General features: G+C 46.4%; 1 protein-coding gene across 2 annotated transcripts in view; it reads left to right on the top strand.

The window, feature by feature from the left end:
- Positions 1 to 20,521, top strand: part of jade2 (jade family PHD finger 2) — a 128,042-nt gene extending 107,521 nt beyond the window's left edge. Inside the window, exons 12-14 of one of the 2 annotated variants that reach the window (XM_084474620.1) lie at positions 2,583 to 2,714; positions 10,152 to 10,297; positions 10,756 to 20,521. In XM_084474620.1, coding sequence (XP_084330746.1) covers positions 2,583 to 2,714; positions 10,152 to 10,297; positions 10,756 to 11,607 — 1,130 coding nt within the window. In that variant the 3' untranslated portion in view covers positions 11,608 to 20,521. Of the gene's footprint in view, positions 1 to 2,531; positions 2,715 to 10,151; positions 10,298 to 10,755 lie in introns of both variants that reach the window. The other variant, XM_084474619.1, reaches the window with a different exon arrangement.

Below are 20,521 nucleotides of genomic sequence, written 5' to 3'. Positions count from 1 at the left end.
CACTTGACTTTCAAATGGCTCCATGCATGAACCAAAGAAGTATTTACATGCATGCACAGTTAAACATGACTCCGGCATGGACTAATGTATGTACACACATAAACGCATGAATACACAACAGCTTGGATCACTTATCCATGTGCACCAAGGTCCCGCACCACGTCACACTCGCTCACCTCAGGGAGTGAGCGATCACTCTACATCACCAGCCCCCACCCCCACCCCCATACACACGAATGTGCCCGTGCGTGTCCGTGTGGGCAGCGGGCGGGCCTGCAGTGTTTCCCGTGAACCGTAAACGGACGGGGAGGTGGGATGATGCAATATTGGAGTGGTCTGCCATATATGTGTTCAAATGTCTTTTCACTTGGTATCAAGACTTAAAACGTGATCACAAGGAGAGGATGACTCAAATAAAGTGCATGTATACAAAATAATAAAATAAATAAAATAAATAATAATAAAATAAATTGTGCTTTGCAAAACATAGCACATTGTGAATCCAGTAGAGCTGTCAATCTTCCTCTATAATTTGAATTTCATTCCTTTGTCCTTTTAATTAATATTTGTAATCCTCAAATTTAGCCTATTACTAAAACATACTATGCACCTTTACACTGTATTCAACGCTTATCCATTGACAATGCCACTTTTAAACATTCTGTCCACTAGAGGGAATTCTACCAATAAATATTTATTTCTTGCCAAATAAATAATAGGCACTAAACCTTTTACATTGAATAAAATAACAAATCATTGAGTTGAATCGGACTGTACACAACACAACACAATTTCAGTTTTTCCGAAAAGGCCAATTTTATTCGCCAGCGAATAGATCGCCTGCAAGACTTTTTAAAAGTTGAAATACAAGGCGGAGGTAACAGCATATTTACGTTTCTCAACACACCGTGTTCTTACTGCATCTATAGTGTTGAAATACCATCATAGACCTATAATTATCACTATCAGTTACATGTATTGATAATCCATAGTGGTACACTACAATCATATACCTATAATTATCACTATCAGTTACATGTATTGATAATCCATAGTGGTACACTACAATCATATACCTATAATTATCACTATCTGTTATATTTATTGATCATTAATGTCAAGTTGGTGTGTGTGTGTGTGTGTGTGTGTGTGTGTGTGTGTGTGTGTGTGTGTGTGTGTGTGTGTGTGTGTGTGTGTGTGTGTGTGTGTGTGTGTGTGTGTGTGTGTGTGTGTGTGTGTGTGTGTACATATACAGGGATGTTCTCATGGAAGGCACTGTGTGTGTGTGTGTGTGTGTGTGTGTGTTTCTGTGTGTGCATCAGTGTGTGTGTGTGTGTGTGCATACAAACATGCGTGTGTCTATATTTACAGTTACATTGATTTACAATGCCTCTGTATGTGCAGGACTACTTGCTGAAAGACAGAGTGACTGACAATGTTGTGTGAAAACACACACACACCAAATCATCAAAGCAGAGATGAAAGCCTTGTTTGATCTGTGGGTTAAACCTTAAATTAGGTTGTGTTTCCGCACCATCACCACTGTTGTTACTGCAGCCTGTTGCACTGAATACAATATTAAACGTGTTTCATATTCAGTGGGACATGTCATGGCATTGGCATAATAATAGTCTTGATATAGGTAGCATAACACAAACAGCTCACCCTCTCACCCATTGCTCACCCCCTCACCCATCTTTTCCCCCAAAAGGGGGAAATATGTAAAATAATAAATCACATATGCATCCCCTTTTTCTTTAACATAATTCTGGCAAGATCATTGGTCTCCAGTATGCACATTATTTGTCACTCAAGTCATCTTACTTTATAATAACAATGCATCATCATGAGGTTTTCTGATAAGGTTTCAGTGTTCTATAAATAGTTATTATATAATTGAGTCTCTCTGATCAAAGGGAAATTGCAATGATAGTTGTATGTAATAAAATGACACGGTATGGTTCAAAGCTCCTGTGAACTTCCTGTAGAGGCTGTATTGCCCAGTCTAGCCCAGTACACAGCCTTACAGCGGAAGGACGATAGCTTGGCGTCACTGAAGCTGAGTGGGACGTTGATGGAGAAGGTGTTGTTATTTAAATAAAGTACCACTACTTCTTACTCAACTCTTGGCGTCCTTCTGCAGTTGGAAAGCAAACGGGAATATGGTTGTTTATCTGGATTTCTTCATATGCAACGTTATGACAAAAGACGGTTGATTGATTAGCCTTTGCGTGTGCATTTATTTGCATTGTGTCTGTTTGTGTGCATTCAGGAAAGTGTTAACCTTCCACAATATCATGCGCATGGATCCTCTATCAACTTTGTCAAACAATAATCTATTCACATTCTGCATTTAATCCTTCCTTACTTACTAGAAGCAGTGGTCTGCCACATAAGGTGTGTGTGTGTGTGTGTGTGTGTGTGTGTGTGTGTGTGTGTGTGTGTGTGTGTGTGTGTGTGTGTGTGTGTGTGTGTGTGTGTGTGTGTGTGTGTGTGTGTGTGTGTGTGTGTGTGTGTGTGCCAGCACACAGGGTGGGTCGCTGTGGTGGTCCAACGTCCTGACCAGATCTTCTGTGTTGCAGAGAAAAACCCGAAGGGAGAGAAGAGAAGACCGGTCGGAGTGAAGGAGAAAGGAAAGGAGAGGAGGAGGAGGAGTCCTGAGAAGAAGAAGGAGAGATGGAAGTCTGGCAACACCACCCTGCTCAAAGAGCTAGGTAGCATACTTTGTGTGTGTGTCTGTCGGGGGGGGGGTCTATAACAGGAGTGGGGGGCGTCATCAGCTCCCAGCAGAGCCTGGAGCAGTGGCGGTTTTGATGGCTGGATCTGACACATCTTGGCCCTCACATCAGTGTACATCACAACTTAATACAGAGGGCCGGGTCCACCAGCGCAGAGAGGACAGAAACGCACACTTAGGGAAGTAAAGCAAAGATGACATGAGACATGAGACATGAGAGATAAAACCAAAAGGAGGAGATGAACACGCACTGAGTGGACCCAGCGAGAGTCTGGAAGAGAGAGAGAGAGAGTGGGCCGCTATAGGGGACAGATGCAGAGATGAAGGCTAGATGGTTGACATATGGAGATACAGAGAGAGGGCTTTACAGAAAGGAGGAGACAGCGGTGTAGGAGCGTTTAGGGAGAGAGGATTGAAAGATGTAGAGGAAGCCAGATAAGGTGGCTGGGGATGAAACTGTTGGCATGCAGACATGACGGGAGGGTGTGATGGATGGACGAGAAGTGAAGAGGAGGAGACACTCACTGTCAACAAGTATCCCTCAGGAAAAGCATGTGGGGTGAACTGTGGTAAAATAGAGAGAGAGACCACACTCTTTGGGGGTCGTGCAGGAAGCTCAAACATCTATTCAACAACAGGCCGGGAGGCGTGTTAAATATACGTTTTAGGAGCCTTCTCAGCCGTGTGTGTGTGTGTGTGTGTGTGTGTGTGTGTGTGTGTGTGTGTGTGTGTGTGTGTGTGTGTGTGTGTGTGTGTGTGTGTGTGTGTGTGTGTGTGTGTGTGTGTGTGTGTGTGTGTGTGTGTGTGTGTCAATATAAATTAGCCTTTTGATGAGACAAAATGGATTGTTAATAAAAAAAAAAATTATAAATAATTTCCCTCATGGGATTTGTCTTTTCCGAGAAGCTTCCTTCTCCCTGGAACTCTGTAACTCCTGCTTTTCTGCTTTTGTCCTTTGTGATCACATGTGGTCAGGGTTAGTGAGTGCAAATGAAAAATCATGTCTGCAGATTGACACAAACAATAAACACCAAAACAGGAAAAAAAAAACACACACACAAGACAGTGAAAACATAAAAGGAGAAAACGAGAGTTTCTGTGTAGCCTGAAGTGAGATTATTTGCTGTGGTTTTGTGTGGTTGCATCAGACATCAAGACGACCTCCGGAGGCGCGTACAGACCTGGGACGAGGGTTTTGAACACAGAGCCGTACCTCCAGCGCCACAAGGTGTTTGTGGCTCTGCTAAGGAAAGGGCTTTCATGGTGGCTCGCCTTGTAGACGCAGGCTGGTGCGTGGGCGGAAACACGGTCTGGTCTGATCTCCACGTGCATCTATATCTAGTGGCTGATGAATATTCATGCTGCACCGGGCCGCCAACATGCTGTGGGCTGCTCAGAGACATGCCTTATTCACTCGTAGGGCTAATGAAAAGGGTCTGACGGAATGGGCTCATTGTGTGTGTGTGTGTGTGTGTGTAATGTTTGAGTGTAGAATTGTGTGTGTGTGTGTGTGTGTGTGTGTGTGTGTGTGTGTGTGTGTGTGTGTGTGTGTGTGTGTGTGTGTGTGTGTGTGTGTGTGTGTGTGAAGGTGTGCGTGCAGCCATCTGTTCCCTGTCAGGTCTGCTGCTGACCCTGAGGCTTGGGTCTCTGTGTTGAATCAGAGAAGTATGTTGTTCTGCTCATCAGGACCTGGAGAAACCCGTTACATGCGTGATTTAAAGATGCCTAACGGGGACTTTTATTGCTGTTGTCATCTCTTAATGAAAAACACCAAATTCCCCTTTTTTGCGACTCATTCTGTGAATTTTTGCTTTAGTGTTCCTAGCGGACGAGATGGTAGATAAGGGGGTCTGGTTGGCAGGCGTCGCCGCCTGTCCGTCCCAAGGGAGTTTATGGGTTCATGTCAGGAACGTCGAGGGCCACCACCACTCCCTTTGGCTAGCCGTAGGACTCCATGAATTGTAGCATGACGTGGGTTCCTACATGGTTCGTAGGGAGCTCGGGGGCCAAGGGTGGACAACGGTGCACCAAACCCGCTTGTAAGCAACAAGCACAAGTTAAGCAACAAACTTACAAGCACAAGGAAGTGCAGTGACAAGTGTGACGTTCTGAACAGGCAGTGAACGGGTACTGCACTGGAAGGTGTACTGCTGAGGATGTTTGGCTGAAGATGTTTGGCTAAGCGATTCTCGAGAAATCTGCACGCTGCAATACCGGAGGCCCTGCCATCGGCCAGGTCTGGACACACACCTTTTCATCAGCATGGGCCCTCTGACCGCTCTGTAGCCACGCAGCCCCATACGCAGCGTGTTGCCCTGCACTGTGTGTTTTGACACCTGTTGGTCATAGCCAGCATTAAGTCTTATTGTAGAGATTTGTGCTTGCTCGTCTTCAATCCCCTGGTGTATTAATAGGCTTTGGCCCGTGAGCCTGTCGCCCAATCACTCGTTCCTTGGATTCCTTGGACAGTATTTGGCAGGTACTAACCACTGAAAACACCACGAGAGTTGCCGTTTTAGAGGAGCTCTGACCCAATCGTCCATCCACAACAATTTGGCCCTTGTCAAAGTCTAAAATTCTTATGCTTGCCCTTGTGCTGCTTGAAGAACTGCTCACTTGCTGCCTAATATATCTGAGCCCTTGACAGAGGCCATTTTACGAGATGATCGATGTTATTCACTTGATGTTAGTCCCAGAAGTGTCCCTTCAGCAATGGATGCTATGGCTGCGATTGGGAGGTTTAAATGTGGAGCACCTGGCCCAGTGCTTCCCCGAACTTTGTCCATCCGTCGGACTGTCTCAGAGCAACCGGCAAGAACAAATCTCTCCCCAGAATTTATAATTTTCGTGTGAAGGCTTACGCTGAAACTTTAATGGGCCCTCTGCATTCCGACAGCTAGTGCTCTCCTGACCCCTGCCAAACCCAGGCCCGTCCATCAGACTGCCAGATAGTGCTCTCCTGACCCCCGCCAAACCCAGGCCCGTCGATCTGACTGCCAGATAGTGATTCATCACCATCCAGTGAACAGCATGTGTGTTGCAGCCAAGGAAAGGAGATTATATTATGCAGTTCAGCAATGTCTCATTCTGGGCGTAAGTGTGACCTACCACTTTGGTCTTCAGCTGTTGTTGCTCCTTGACATGTCCTCCTCACCACAACACTTACCCTGGAGCTACATAGAGTGCCCAAGCGTTGCATTGTGTAGCACAACGTAGCTCGTTGACCTCCACCCACCACGTCCGTAGCACGTCGGGAGCCACACATCTGGTGTTCAGCACACAATGTTCTGTGTTTTTTAAGACCCCGGGTTAATGTTTACATTGTCTATGTCCAGAGGAAATCAGCCATGAATTTTGGTCAGCCCCACTCCTCTCATGGTGAAGGCACGTTCCCAAAGAGGGCACTAGGCGAGCCATTGACATTATATTCCAAACAAGTGTTTTAACAACTCCCATAGCTGGATCGTGGTTTGTCCAATACAAGCAGTAGCAAATAAACTGCCCTGGCTGGGTCCTTTACTCTGATGGTGCCCGCAACCAACAAATCCACAAGTTTGGATTTTGTGTTTACACGCCACTGCGCACGCTCACAGACTTAAGAGTCAGACTTTCTGAGGACACCAGCTTCCATAGTCGGAGAGTAGACCTGCTTCTAGAAACCGCACGGCAGGACGAGCACTGTTCAACCCTAAGATAAATAACTAGCGCTCTGTTGTGGTCGACGGGCATAAAAGGAAGAATCATTGCTACCTGTTTATTGAATTAACAACCTTTTTTATTAGAAGGTTGAGCTTTTTGGTGTTTTTGGCTTGTTTTATGATTGAAATAGCTGCAAAATACATCCGTTTTTGAGGTAGCGTCCAAGGTAGCATCCTGGGGCAGCTCACACAGAGCAAACCACCTCGGTCTGGAGGTAGCATCCTGGGGCAGATCACGCAGAGCAAACCACCTCGGTCTGGAGGTAGCATCCTGGGGCAGCTCATGCAGATCAAACCACCTCGGTCTGGAGGTAGCATCCTGGGGCAGCTCCACATTAACCTGATGATCTCCTCACTACCACCCATTCTACTGCCAACATACCTGGGAGTCTCCACATACCTTTGGCCGTATCGTGTGTATTAAGAATGAAAACAGTTAGAGCAACAGCCCTGACCCCTCGTATCCCTGTGGGTTATTGGCTGGAGAAGGTTTCTAATTCTCCTTGACTCTGAGATCCGTTGGATTCCCATTACTGAACCGACCAGTTTTGTCAAGTATGTGATGCAGAAATGGCACATTGTTAGATTCATAAGATTTAATATGCAAGATGATTATTTTACATGTTTGAGACCTTTCATCATATTACAAAGGAATATAATGCAATGTATTTCTGTTTTAATAGAATAGCATTATTTACTAATTAATGTAGAGTCATTACCCCAGTACCCTGCTTTAAGATAGCGGCAGAAACGTACATGTATACAACACTAGGTTATGTTATTATATTTGAGTTATAAAACCTACTCCTACTCCAGATAAACACCAGAGAGCCTTTTTTTGGCTGGCTAGCTGATCTGTTATTCTATTGAGTGGCCATCATTATTGGACTTGTCAAGTTGTCTGGTTCAGTATATATTTCTCTTTCGGATTGTGAGTTATTTTTTCTGTCTGGAGGATATCATTATTTTCCATGGTGATGTCTTATTCTACTTTATCTATTTCTGCTCTCCTCTCGTCCTCTACGCCATCTTTTTACCCCCTTATATTATCCTCTCCCTTCAGTGGGGTTGCTAAGGAGATGGTTGGCACTTGACAACAATTGTGAGACTTTGGTGAGGGTTTCTAACCTAGCAACAGCACACACATACTTTCTCTCGCTCGCTGGCACACACACACACACACACATACACACACACACACACACACACACACACACACACACACACACACACACACACACACACACACACACACACACACACGCGGTCTGGGCAGTGCCCTTCCCTGCTGCCAGCGCATTCCATTGCCTGCAGTGCCTTAGCAGCACTAGCTTGCAGGCTGCCTAGCCTAGGTTAGCGGTGCAGGTTTTTCAGCTATCTGGTCCCAACTTGTAGTCATAGCAGCACAACGAAACCAGGCGGGGGCAAATTCCACCCGATTGTATTCACTCGGTTGAACCTTGTGAAGTTTTCAATGTATCGTGGAATTAGCTCATCACAGGGTTAGCAATTTGTAATAATCTCTGTGCATTACTAACTATCACAAAACTATTGCACCAGTAGTACGCTGATGCAATGTCTAGGATGAAAAAACTGCACTAATCTTTTGCGTTGCAGCAAGAGGAGGAAGCATTCCCCCAAAGCTAGTTACATGCTGCTGGAGTCCTGGGGCTGTCTAATAATAATCACTGTTGGGATATTGACTCTGCAGTCCACCCTGTGGCGTATTAAAACTCTATTCATGAGAGTCAGTGAGCCGTGCACCTTGGTGATACACCACCGCCGTTGCTGAACAGCCATCATTTACAAATTGTATTTATTTATTAACTCAACTCTGCGTCCGAGAAATGAACCCCCCCTTCCATTTCCCTCGCTCGTTCTCGTCTCACTCTCGTTCTCTCACTCTTTCTCTCTCTCTTTTTCTCTCTCCATCGTTCTCTCTCGTGTTCTCTTTCGCTCTTTCTCTCTATCATTTTCTTTCCCTTTATCACTCTCTCATTCTCGTTCTTGCCATTAGTCTTGTTCTCTCTTTTTTTTTTTATCTTCACTCACACATATTTCCTGCCGTGTTCTCAGTAGTCCAGCAGTGACCCGGTGCGTCATGGAAATGTGTGTGTGTGTGTGTGTGTGTGTGTGTGTGTGTGTGTGTGTGTGTGTGTGTGTGTGTGTGTGTGTGTGTGTGTGTGTGTGTGTGTGTGTGTGTGTGTGCGTGCGTGCGTGCGTGCGTGCGTGCGTGCGTGCGTGCGTGCGTGCGTGCGTGCGTGCGTGCGTGCGCGCGCGCGCGCGCGCGCACGCACGCACACACACACGTCTATAGCCTACAGCTACAGGTTATTAGCAGTCTAGGTTTAAGGTATGGTCGTCCAACTACACTCAAACATGTCCAGTTTGTCCCACTCATACGGTTATTGCAATATTACATATGGGAATAACCACAATATGCCTTACAGATTAGTAGTATCCTGGGTTTATTCCGATATTGTAGCCATGTTCATAATGTTTTGTATCACTGACCTTGCTTGCTTTGTTTGAATATTTCTTGATGATGAACTTGAACTCAAAGTGAGCGGTTCAATAATAGAATGAGTGATTGTGAAGAACATGCAAGTTGTGCAGCGCCCTCTGTTCAGTCTTTTAAACAAACACATACATACTCACATACACACACTATGAGCCTGTCAGCTGTCATTTTGAATCATCGTCTTCTGTACTGTGCGTGTGTGTGCGTGCGTGTGTGTGTGGGAGGGCTTGAAAGAAAAGCTCAAGTGGAAGAGAAATGTGTGAGAGAGAGTAGAGAAAGTGAGTGACAGATATTTCAACTGTAAAAAATAAGATTTCCTTCTCCGTTGTTCATTATGGATGAAGTGTCTGGAAAGTGATGTCTGGTTGTCTTTGTAATGTAAATGTCACAGTATTTGAACCGTGGCTGTCCAGAGTGTTGATGTATATTTTATTTCTGGTAGACATGGGAGCAATGGGCATAACGTGCAGCAGTGGTCAAAGGCCCAATAAGAGTTGTTCAGGGTCCAGATGTTAAAAAGCTGCTGATGTTTTTAGCCTTGGTAACATAATGAAAGATGGTTGGGTGATTTGATCTGTATCTGTATATCTACAGATACAGATATTTATGTATATTTCACAAAATGCCTTTGTGAAATACAAAGGCATTTATCATTCAGTATGACCCATATTCTATTTTTATTTGCACAGCAGAGCAGATTGTAAGGTTAAACCTCAGTGTTTTTTTTTAACTAAGTACGAAGTATGTGTGTTATATAACATACAGTTTCTGACCCTTAGATAATATTCAATGTATTGTTTTAATTATATTTTTTATATATTAAAGTATGTCAATGGTGGCTACTAAATGGTCTGCTACTGGTCCATTCAACATGTTATATGTGGACTCCCTCTCACTTTGTAATCTGTTTCTCTCCTCCACCTCCTGCCTTTTCTCCCGTCATCTTCACTCTATTCTGCTGACTACTTTCACTTCTTTGCTTTCCTTCTTTCTTCTCACTCTCCTCTCTTTCGTTACTCAACCATCTCCCAATCTCTTTTTCCTGCTGTTTTATTTGTCATCTCACTTTCCTAAACCCTTTTTTCACATTCATCCCCTCCCTCCTTCCATTTTATTAACCTTCTTCCTCCACTTCTTCCTCCAATCACGGAACCCCTTTTTTCTTCCTCTGTTTCACTCAACTTCACCGATGCAGGTTTGTCAAAGTCCTTCCCATTGGACAACTCTCTGTTTGACAGCTGGCTGGCCCAATCGGTTCAGATCACAGCGGATGATATGCTCAGTGGGTGGGCTCTGAGCTCCCAGCACCAAGACAAGAGCGCCAGCCTGCTCTCTGACCAGGTATGGACAGATGAAAGATCTGAACTCAAAACATACAGCATATTCCAATGTTTGGAGCCCCTCTTGGCCGGCCCTCGCTGTCCCCTCTGGAATGCACTCTGGGGGGTCTATTGTTTGCAATGGAAAAACGTATGCAGTATCTGTCTGAATTGAGAACAAATTGCATCCAATATACTTCTGGTAAAAGACTGTGACAAACGACTAAAAACACAACTAGAACGACAGTGACAATTAGTTTGAGATGAATGAATCATCAATTCTTCCCCCTTAGGTGATGTTCTCTTTCCACCGCTGATTTTATCCTCTTTTCATGCAATGCCCCTTATACTTTTTTATTTTCCCATTCCTTCCTTTGGGTTCTGTCCCTTTGTTCTCCTCCCTCCCCCTGCCCCCGCCCAACTCTGCTTCTCAACTGATCTTCATCCCTTCCTCTCCCTCTCCGTCTCTCCGTCTCCCAGCTCCTGCAGGGCGAGGAGAGCCTGCTGAACCTGATGATGGAGAACTCCATGCACTCTGCCTGGAAGACCCCTCAGCTGGGCCGCAAGCCCCGCTCCCGCAGCCTGCCCCGCCCCGCCGCACCCACCCTGTCCCACACCCCCCGCTCCGCCGCCGCCGCCGCCGCCACCGCCACCGCCACCGCCGGCCCCACCGGCGCCACCGGCCTCCCCGCCGCCGAGAGCCCCCGGGGCGCCGCCCTGGGCGAGGAGAAGCCCAGCCCCGTCCGGAGGGGAGAGAGGTCCCGCAGCGCTTCCTCCAAGACGCCCCATCACCCCCACCTCCACCAGAGTCGGAGTGTGGAGCCCCAGAGAGACCCCCCGCCACAGCCCCCCATCTCCAAGATGGACTCATGTCACATCTCGGAGGAGCTTGAGCGAGGGCCGCGGGAGGGCCTGCAGGCCACCGACGGGACCAGGACGGGGTCCACCACCACCACCGCTGTCACCGCGCTGACCCCCGGCCTCACCACCGCCTTCACCCCTTCCAAGTCCTCCAGTACCGGGACCCCGGGGCCCGGCGTGGGCTCCCTCCCACCGCGCGCAGGGGCCCTGCGGCTCCGCCTTTCCCGCCAGAGTAAATCCAGAGGGAGGGGAGGCGGGGCGGTGTTTGTGGCGAGGGTGGGGTCGAGGGAGAAGGAGGCGCCCGTCCCGGCAAAGGAGACGTCCCTGTTGAACTCTGCTGAGACTGACGGGTTCTTCTCTGACGGCGAGCAGAGCGACTCGGATACACGACCCGCCGACCGCAAGCTCCACCTGGCCAAGTTGCATTCTGGGAGCGAAGACCTGCTGAGACGGAGCGTGCTGGCGTCATAAGGGACAGAGACACTCCCGTACCGACCTGGACACACGTTCACACTGGGCAGCAGCCGGATGCTAACACATCAAGGAGTCCAGGTTTAGAGCCTCAGTCTGATCCCGGGCCACAGTCACATGATGGAGGGGAAACCTTCAATGATCCATACCTTCTTTCTTTCTTTCCAGCGTGTTCTTAGCCGTTCATGAGAAGCTCCGTCTCAAGACAAATAGGAAATGGTGACTTTGTTCGTTTTTATTATTTAAACTTTTGCCCCCTTTTTCCCCTTTCCCGGTGTCTAAAGTATTCATCTTTCTAGAAGCCTCCTGTGTTCCCTGGTACCTGCTGAGTTTGGATCTGAACACTTTCGGGGGGGCATAAGTGTTCCTTAAGCTGGCCTTTCTTTTCTTACCGTTGTGGAATCTTTGTATTCTTGGATGTGTCGATCCTGACGGCGTGTGGGTTCAGAGCTGAGCTCCGCAGAGAGGATCTGTGAGAGACAGCGGCGTTTACCGGGCCTTTTAGCTTGAACAAAACCCTAACTTATCATCTACTCATTCAGTGATGGACCTGTTTGTTACTCATGGTGATTGCTATGTAGCCTTTATTCTCAATAGATGCAGAGGACCTTCAATATTTAATATCCAAAGTCAAAAAACTCCCATCCCCAAATCAACTGGGTAGAAAACTGGCTTGGCCCCAATCCTGTTGTCAATTAAAACTGCTCTCACACACACACACACACACACACACACACACACACACACACACACACACACACACACACACACACACACACACACACACACACACACACACACACTTACATACACACACTCACACACACACACACACACACACTTGACCCAGATACTCCCATGAGCCAATCCCTTTGCTCGCTTTTCCAGCAGTTATGTTTCTTATGCACTCAGTCCCCGTCCCCTCGGCTGGGGTTCCAGTGATTCATGCTTTGTTCTCCTGAATCACGGGGTGAACACACATTCAAACTCTGTGCCTTTCGTCGCCGCGAGTCCCCACAGCCCCCCACGCCCCAAAACACAAAACAAAGCAACCTTCTCAATCAATCAAACAATCAATCTTCATGTGAGTCAATCAGTCCTTATTCAATCTGATTCACTCCAATCAAACTGGTAGGAGCCCTGGCGGGTCGCCGCGGCGACAGTCTCCTTAATAATTGTTTAGTGCCTAAAATAAGGGAGTTAGCGCAGCATTCGTCATTAATCAACACAGCATCTGAAGCACACACACACACACACACACACACACACACACACACACACACACACACACACACACACACACACACACACACACACACACACAGCTCTATAAGTGCAAAGTGCTGCCTTCTTTTTTTTTTTTGGTCTCCTCCGCCCCATTACAGAAGTAGGTTACTGGCATCCAGAGCCTTTGGAGGAGAGAGTTTGCACTACAATGGCCGCAATCGATTCACATTTCCTAGAACTCGACGTGTTGGCAGCGACCACAGAAACAAAGCTGTCAAACAGAGTCAACCCAAAACAAAAAAACCAGTAGGGTCTTGAGCACGATCAGATGGACTTCATCAAGGGTAGATCTATATCTCAATGCATCACGTCTTAAAGGCTAGATGAGAGACGGAGAAAAGACACACGAGTGCATCTATGGCGGTCATAAGATTGTAATCCAGTAGGCTAATACACACTCAATGTGTCACTGGCGCCAGTCACCAGTTACTTAGCAACAGCCATGGTGCAGGATTTTGGAACCAGTAGGTTTGGAAACTGCATGGCCTGGTAGTGAACCGTTCTATCTTTGAATGTCCTATCAGAGAACCAACCCCATCCCCCCATATCATCCACAGAGGCCTGAGCTTACCTTCTGAACTTCAGTTGCTTGTACATTTCTTTGAATTTCCGATTAGTTGTGTTTATGTTTTCTTAAAGAGGTGTATTTTGTACTTAAGCAGTCTAAGGTATCTTCTCAGGGGTTCAACTTGTTTTAAAATGAATAAATGGTGGAAGAGTTTATTGAAAATAGAAAAGTAAAGATAATACATATATACATATTTTATACTATATACAGTATATATATATATATATATATGTATATATATATGTGTATATATATATATATATATATATATATATATATAAATCAATGTGTGCGTGTGTTTAAACTTTACTAATTTGGCACACTTCACTTTGAATTCCAACACAACTACTACTGAGTATGTCAATTCTCTTAGTACAATCCTGACAACAGTCAGCCCTTAAACAGTCTTCTTGAAGAACCGGTGATGTTTTACTCTGCGCTGTGTCCAGGTGGGCGGGGTCAACAAAAACCGGCAAATGAATGTCATCTGCGAGGTGGTGGTGATCGAACTTCGGCACTGGCTTGACGTTAACTCATTTGCTACTTTGTTAAATATAGTAACAGTTGATGTGTATTTTAACATCAAACCCCCCTCACCTGATACCGGATTCAGCTAAATTAAGCAGAAAGAAACTGCCATTTGAATCAGGTCTGTAGACCAAAGTGTATCGTACACACACATTCTTCTTCCTCTTATCATCTGGATGGGCGGCTTCCCCGTTTGGTTGTGTTCAGAGACGACCTCCCCATAGTACAGATCTGTGGAATAAGGCAGCACAATTCACTCAACCACTTTTCTTATTTTCACAACGTTTAATCGGACGACTGCAGCTGCTCGTGCTGTCCAAACCTTTGCCATTGAAACCAGTTTAGACCGGTTCACGTCTCATTGAAACCTGTTTAGACCGGTTCACGTCTCATTGATCCAAGGTCGGCTTCTGTTCCGTCAGACGCTCAGGCATCGTCGTACTTGGTGATCTGTGTGCCCTCCTAACCTTTAGGGGGTGCGTCTCCACTATAAAGTCCACCCCACCATCGTCACCCAGCCTGGACTCTTCCAGACCCGCCTCCCCCAGTGGGCCCCACACTGGCCCAGAGCTTCACTGAACCTTTTATCCATCACACTGCAGACATGCACACAAAAATACAATTTTTCGGACATAAAAAGGCTGCCGCTTTTGACACAATGACACACACATGCACACACACACAGAGCTGGAATAACAGGGTTGTCATGTGGAAGATTTATTTATTTAAAAAAAACGTTGCACCTTTGTTGACCAGCGGGTGCCGGTCAGCTCTGCAGCAGAAGAACACCGAACACAACTGTTCAGTCCCACCGCAGACACTTAGTTTGAGCTTACCTACAGGGGCCAATCACACGATGAGCTCATCACCGTTTACGTCTTCCTTTCTCCTCTGAGGATGAAGACCTGATATAGGAAGTGGAGAGCTGGGTTTACTTCAGTGGTTCCACCCCGTATTAATGGAAACCATCATAACACACACACACACACACACACACACACACACACACACACACACACACACACACACACACACACACACACACACACACAACAATACTTATACTCGTGGTTTGGAGACAGATTTAAGGTGGAGTTGGTGGGAGTCAATCCCCCCCACAGAACACTTCACCGTGTGGTTTAGTAGTTTAGATTTTTTGTTTCGGTGTTGCTTAGACAGTGATATGTAAACTTGGTTTCAATATTCAATGTTCAGAGTAGCCTGACTTTGTAGACGGTGTTATTAGAAAAAGGTGTTTCATATACAGCCTTTACCTTTTTAGTAGCAAAACCAGGGATGCACAATGTCGTAGGAAACTTTGAAACTCTATTATGTAGCTGAATTATGGCCATGGATGAAGGAAAGCCCTTTTGAATGAGGTTTCCATTCTTCACAAAGTTTATTTGCTAGTTTTCGGATAGGGATTCCATCTTTGTATTTGAACATAGCAAACGCTTCTGGTTTTGTAGCCTGTGTTCTAGGAATAGCACCGAGCACCAGAGGACTTTGTTGATGTTCCCCTGAGACTTTTTATACCCCATAAGTGTGTGAACAACCTCTATGCTATCTACATGAGAATACTGAGATGCTTTCAGAGGATTTCAGGGACATTGTGCAGCCCTAGTAAATACACATAGATTATATGATATGATATTATATTTACAGTGTGGCTTCAATGCCCTCTCCTTCTGCTTCATAGTTCACCTCTGAGATTCTCAGAATATCTCCAAGCAAACCACCTGCATCTAGTGTCCAGGGAGGGGTGGGTCATGTTGGAGTGCTGGTGTGGGCGTATGGACGACACCGCTTGGTGTGAGCTGAGGCTTTCAGGTTTTCTGTAACTTGGTGCTCTCATGTTGCATACCCACATCCGAAAGTGTTTTCTCCTGAACCAGTTTCTTAGCAGTTTAGCCTGGTGCATAAGTTGTTTCTGTAATTGTTTCGGGGGTCTGTGTACGTTCTTGATATGGAGGAGGGAATTATCAGCACAGTCCTTGGACAGATAGAGGTGCTGCAGAAGATGTGTAGCTGGCCCGGGAAAAGATAATCTCGCGAAGATCGTCCCTCTGCCAGTTTCAGCATCTTCTCTCCTAACTGCCTTCTGATGCCTCAGCGGATAGCCAGGCTTGTTGGTCAGTCGGACACCTTGACCTGCTAGACGGCCATTTTGTGTACTGGTGTCCCCTGGGGATGCGGTGGCCTATGGTTTAACTGGGTCCACTGGTCCAAGGCATTGAGAAACAGACACATGCTGTGGCCTGTTTTCTGGAGGCACCTGGAGATCATTTGGATTCTGTCTGGTACTTTTTCCTATGGTCTAGCTAGCTTATTCAGCAGGGACTGGTTCAGGTCTTGGAAATAGAGTTTTGATTGGCCAATGCTGCAGACTCTCTTGTCTTGAATAAATAGGAAACAATGCCAAGCATTCTGTCTTTCCGATTTAACATTTTCCATGTCTTTAAAGATGGCCTCAATGGGCCCTTTTGTGGACCAAAACATTCACTTTTAACAAAAAGCAACACATAAACGTAGCAAAGAAAACTTATTATTGGCCAGTTAAATTAGCTGTAAATGCAAACAATTATAAATAGTCATGTGCCGGCCAAATACAAACCCTTTTAAACCACAGATTTGATGTTCTGTATAAGTAGTTTAAGGACTGATAAAAAAAGCGATCAATCAGCTTCACACTAGATATCACAGCCACAAGACTCATTTGTTTAGTATCCAGCTAATGTTTGGTTAGCAGGGATGCAAAAAAAAAAAAGAGCTTAGTCATCCAATACAAGACGCTGAGGGCCGCTGACTCGACACATAACGTGTCTGCTTCCTGTCTGCCATCATTGTCCTCTCCTTACTCTATTGTCCCACGTCAGCCCCAACATCCCCCCCCCACACACACACACACACACACACACACACACACACACCCCGCCGTTTAGCTGGACTTTGTACACACCTTCAATAACGTTTAATACTGCACGACTGCACTGCTTACTACTACTACTACTACTGCTACTACTAGAGGCATACAGTTCTTTTGATTAGCCGTGTTGTGGAAAGCGAGCTGCGCTCCACCTTTCTTTGTGGTGATGCTTTAGCTGGCTGCAGAGGCTGGTATGAAGGCAGAACGGTGATCCACCCACAACCCTTTTAGTTTGTTTTGCTTCGCTTCGGCCTGGTTACATCACAGCGCAATTTCATGATCGTTCTACTCGCCTGGCTTCACCCCTTCCCCACCCTACCCAACCCAGCCGCCCATGTTCAGCCCCATCAGCTCCCTCCCCGTTCAGATCATCTCCTCCTCTGCCTTCCCCTTCCTCTTGCATAACCTTGTCACCATAGTCGCCCTTGATTTGACCCTCCCTGTAAGTACCACTCCACCCCACCGCCCCGTTTCATGTGATTCCCCTCCCTCCCCCTCGTCCCTCACCCACTTGTCTCCCCCTCTCCTCTCCCTCTCCTTCCTCACGCGGCTCACTGCTGCCATTTCCCTCCATCCTCATTTGATATTAAAGTGAAGGACAATCGGTGGGGGAAAAAGAACTCTGTCGCTTTAAGGAAAAATAATAGACTTGTGTGTGTTGACTGAGTGTGTGTGTGTGTGTGTGTGTGTGTGTGCGCGCATGTGTGTGTGTGTGTGTGTGTGTAAGAGAGAGACACACTTCTCTGCTCCACTCAAAAAAAGAGTGAGGAAGTGAGAGCTAGGGAGGGGGGGGGACAGGGGTGAGGAGGAGAGGAGACATCCATAAGAAAGGAGGGAGAGGGCGTTAAGAAAGGACAGATGCAGAGAGAGAGGGAGGCGGGTGCTGTACTGCAGCCAGAGTGCTGGAGAGAGAGAGAGAGAGCAGAGAGGACAGCTTGTTCTTTCCCCTGTGTTCTGTTTGTAGCCTGTCCATACTGCCGAGTTAACAAGCAGCTAATATAAACTCCACCAGTCTCCTCTTTCCTCCCTCCGTGCCATTCTCTCTTTATCTCTTTCAGATGTTCTCTGTTCGTCACTTCCCTCTCTTTCCCGGGGGGGTGGGGGGGGGGGGGGGATGATAGGTGTCTCACCTATCATCAGGAGTTGACCTGGAGCCCCGCCCAGCCACAGTGGCTCAACCAATAACGACAATCAGTGTCTACACCCTGGAGGTTCCTCTTGATTGAAGACCAACGAGAGTTCTTGTAATTGCATGAGTCGTGCAGACTCTCTCTCTAAGGCGGCCCCCTTCCAGGGTTTTGAGCGGTCAAATTAAGTGTCTTATGAAATTGGCAATAATTGCCGGGCCACTTCACACGACCATCTGTCCAGAAGCAACAACCGCAGCATGCTAATGCTGAGACACACCAAGAGACAGAGGGTGAAGTCAGGCTGGAATCTTCCTTTCAGAGGCAGACCATGTTCTTCATGTGTGTGTGGGATCATGGCGTGCGTGTGTGTGTGTGTGTGTGTGTGTGTGTGTGTGTGTGTGTGTGTGTGTGTGTGTGTGTGTGTGTGTGTGTGTGTGTGTGTGTGTGTGTGTGTGTGTGTGTGTGTGTGTGTGTGTGTGTGTGTGTGTGTGTGTGTGAACATGTGGTGGCGGTCAGCAGAGTCCCAGACCCGGGTCTTCGGTCGTCTAGCCTGTTAGTTCATTAGAAGTAAAGCATGCTCCCCATTGGTCCCTCTCACTCTCTCTCTGCCTTCCCCACTCTGCTTGATTACTCTCCCCTGTACTGATCTCTCCTTGGCATCTGCTTCTCCCCCCGGCCTCCTCCTCTTGTTCGTCCCCCTCTGTTTTCCTCTCGCTGCCTTCAACTGGAGAACAAACATGTGTCTGTTTCCTCCGAGTCCGTTTATTTATCGGACTCTAGTGTCCAAACCTTACAAGCACAGCCAGGAAATATAGGCTTTGATTACATAAATCGGGAAAACTGCTGTGTGTGTGTGTGTGTGTGTGTGTGTGTGTGTGTGTGTGTGTGTGTGTGTGTGTGTGTGTGTGTGTGTGTGTGTGTGTGTGTGTGTGTGTGTGTGTGTGTGTGTGTGTGTCCATTCCAGGGCTAATTGCAGTTAGAACGTGTTCAGCTCGCGTTCTCGTCTCCCTGAGATAATCTCCCTCCCCTCTTTCAGAGATCTGGAACATTCTTTCAAACTATTTATTCTCCCTCACACTGCACCATAATCTCTCTTTCTCTCTCTGTGTCTGTCTCTCTCTCTCTCTCGTTGAATTTCTATCTTGCTTCTTCCCCGTTTTCAACTGCTTTTTCCATCCCCCCCCACCCTCCACCACAACCACCACCACACACCTCTCCCTTCCTCTCCCCCTCTCCCTCCCTCTCTCTCTCTGCAGTACCTCCAGGCCCAGTCAGGCAAGTGAGGAGCTGGCTGTTTGTCCCATTTAATAGGAAACTCTCTCCCATGTCTCCCTTGACCTGCGGTTGCCAAGTCCCTCTCCTCAGGTTTAAAGAGTTCCCAGAAGTTCCTGCTTCCAAAACGTTTTTTTTATTGGTTTTGTTCGTTTGGATTTTGTTCATCTCCTCAGTTGGATTGCGTGTAAGCACTTGAATGATCATCTTATTAGGGTTGCAGGCTGGTAGCGGCCTGTTATAGGTAGTGACCTTATCTTTTGAACTGTTTATAATAACAATGCGCTGCTCATGTTTAGCTAGTTTGCATTCTGTTGGTTTTATTTTTCTCAGCAGCAGGTCTTTTTTTTTTAAGTGTACCTTATTTGCTTTTCGTTATCCTATTGGTCATATTCATGCACTATTTCCATTATCCTTGGTCATAATCATGCACTATTTTCAATATCATTGGTCCTATTTACGAGCTATTTATCAATATCAATCAGCTTCCTTTTGGGAGTAGAAGCAAGCTTGGCACAGGCTCCGCCTCCAGCGTTCTTCGGTAAGGCATTCTTCGGTAAGGTGTTCTTCGATAAGGCGTTCTTCGGTAAGGCGTTTTTCGGTAAGGCGTTCTTCGGTAAGGCGTTTCTCGGTAAGGCGTTCTTCAGTAAGACGTTTTTCGGTAAGGCGTTTTTCGGTAAGGCGTTCTTCGGTAATGCGTTCCGGACCCTCCCCCCTCTGCATCACTTCTTCAACACGATAATATGAATGTTGCAGGAGGCCATCCTTCTGTATTCTTTGTTTCGAAGAATGTTGTGCCATTTGTTAATAGCTAAGAGAAATATCGAACATATATTAAAAAGAGCTATTTTAAATTATTTTTTGGGCTTTTTTTGCTATATTTATTTTCTTGTATTAGAATCTTCTTTGTAGGAGGGAAAAACTAAAAGTGTATTTTTCATTAGTGCGAAAAACCTATTTTCTTCCTTTTTGTACAAATTCAATGTTTAAGCGAAACTTTAAAGAGCAATATGATGATGCTGACGACAAATGATGTTTCCTGTGACTGTATCTGCATGCTGTTTGTGTTGCCTTAACGACGGCTGCATCCTCCCTCCCCTTCCTCCCCAAACTTTGTCCCATAACCTGAAGTCCCGCCCTCATCTGGTGGTGTCCAATCCAGTTCAATCCAGCCCAGTGCAGTCAATAAAGCAGTGCTTTCTG

This window comes from Micromesistius poutassou (genome assembly GCF_964030765.1).
Source record: "Micromesistius poutassou genome assembly, chromosome: 10".
Taxonomy (NCBI): domain Eukaryota; kingdom Metazoa; phylum Chordata; class Actinopteri; order Gadiformes; family Gadidae; genus Micromesistius; species Micromesistius poutassou.
Note: the sequence above shows the minus strand (reverse complement) of the source record. Positions and strands in the feature narration are given on the sequence as shown.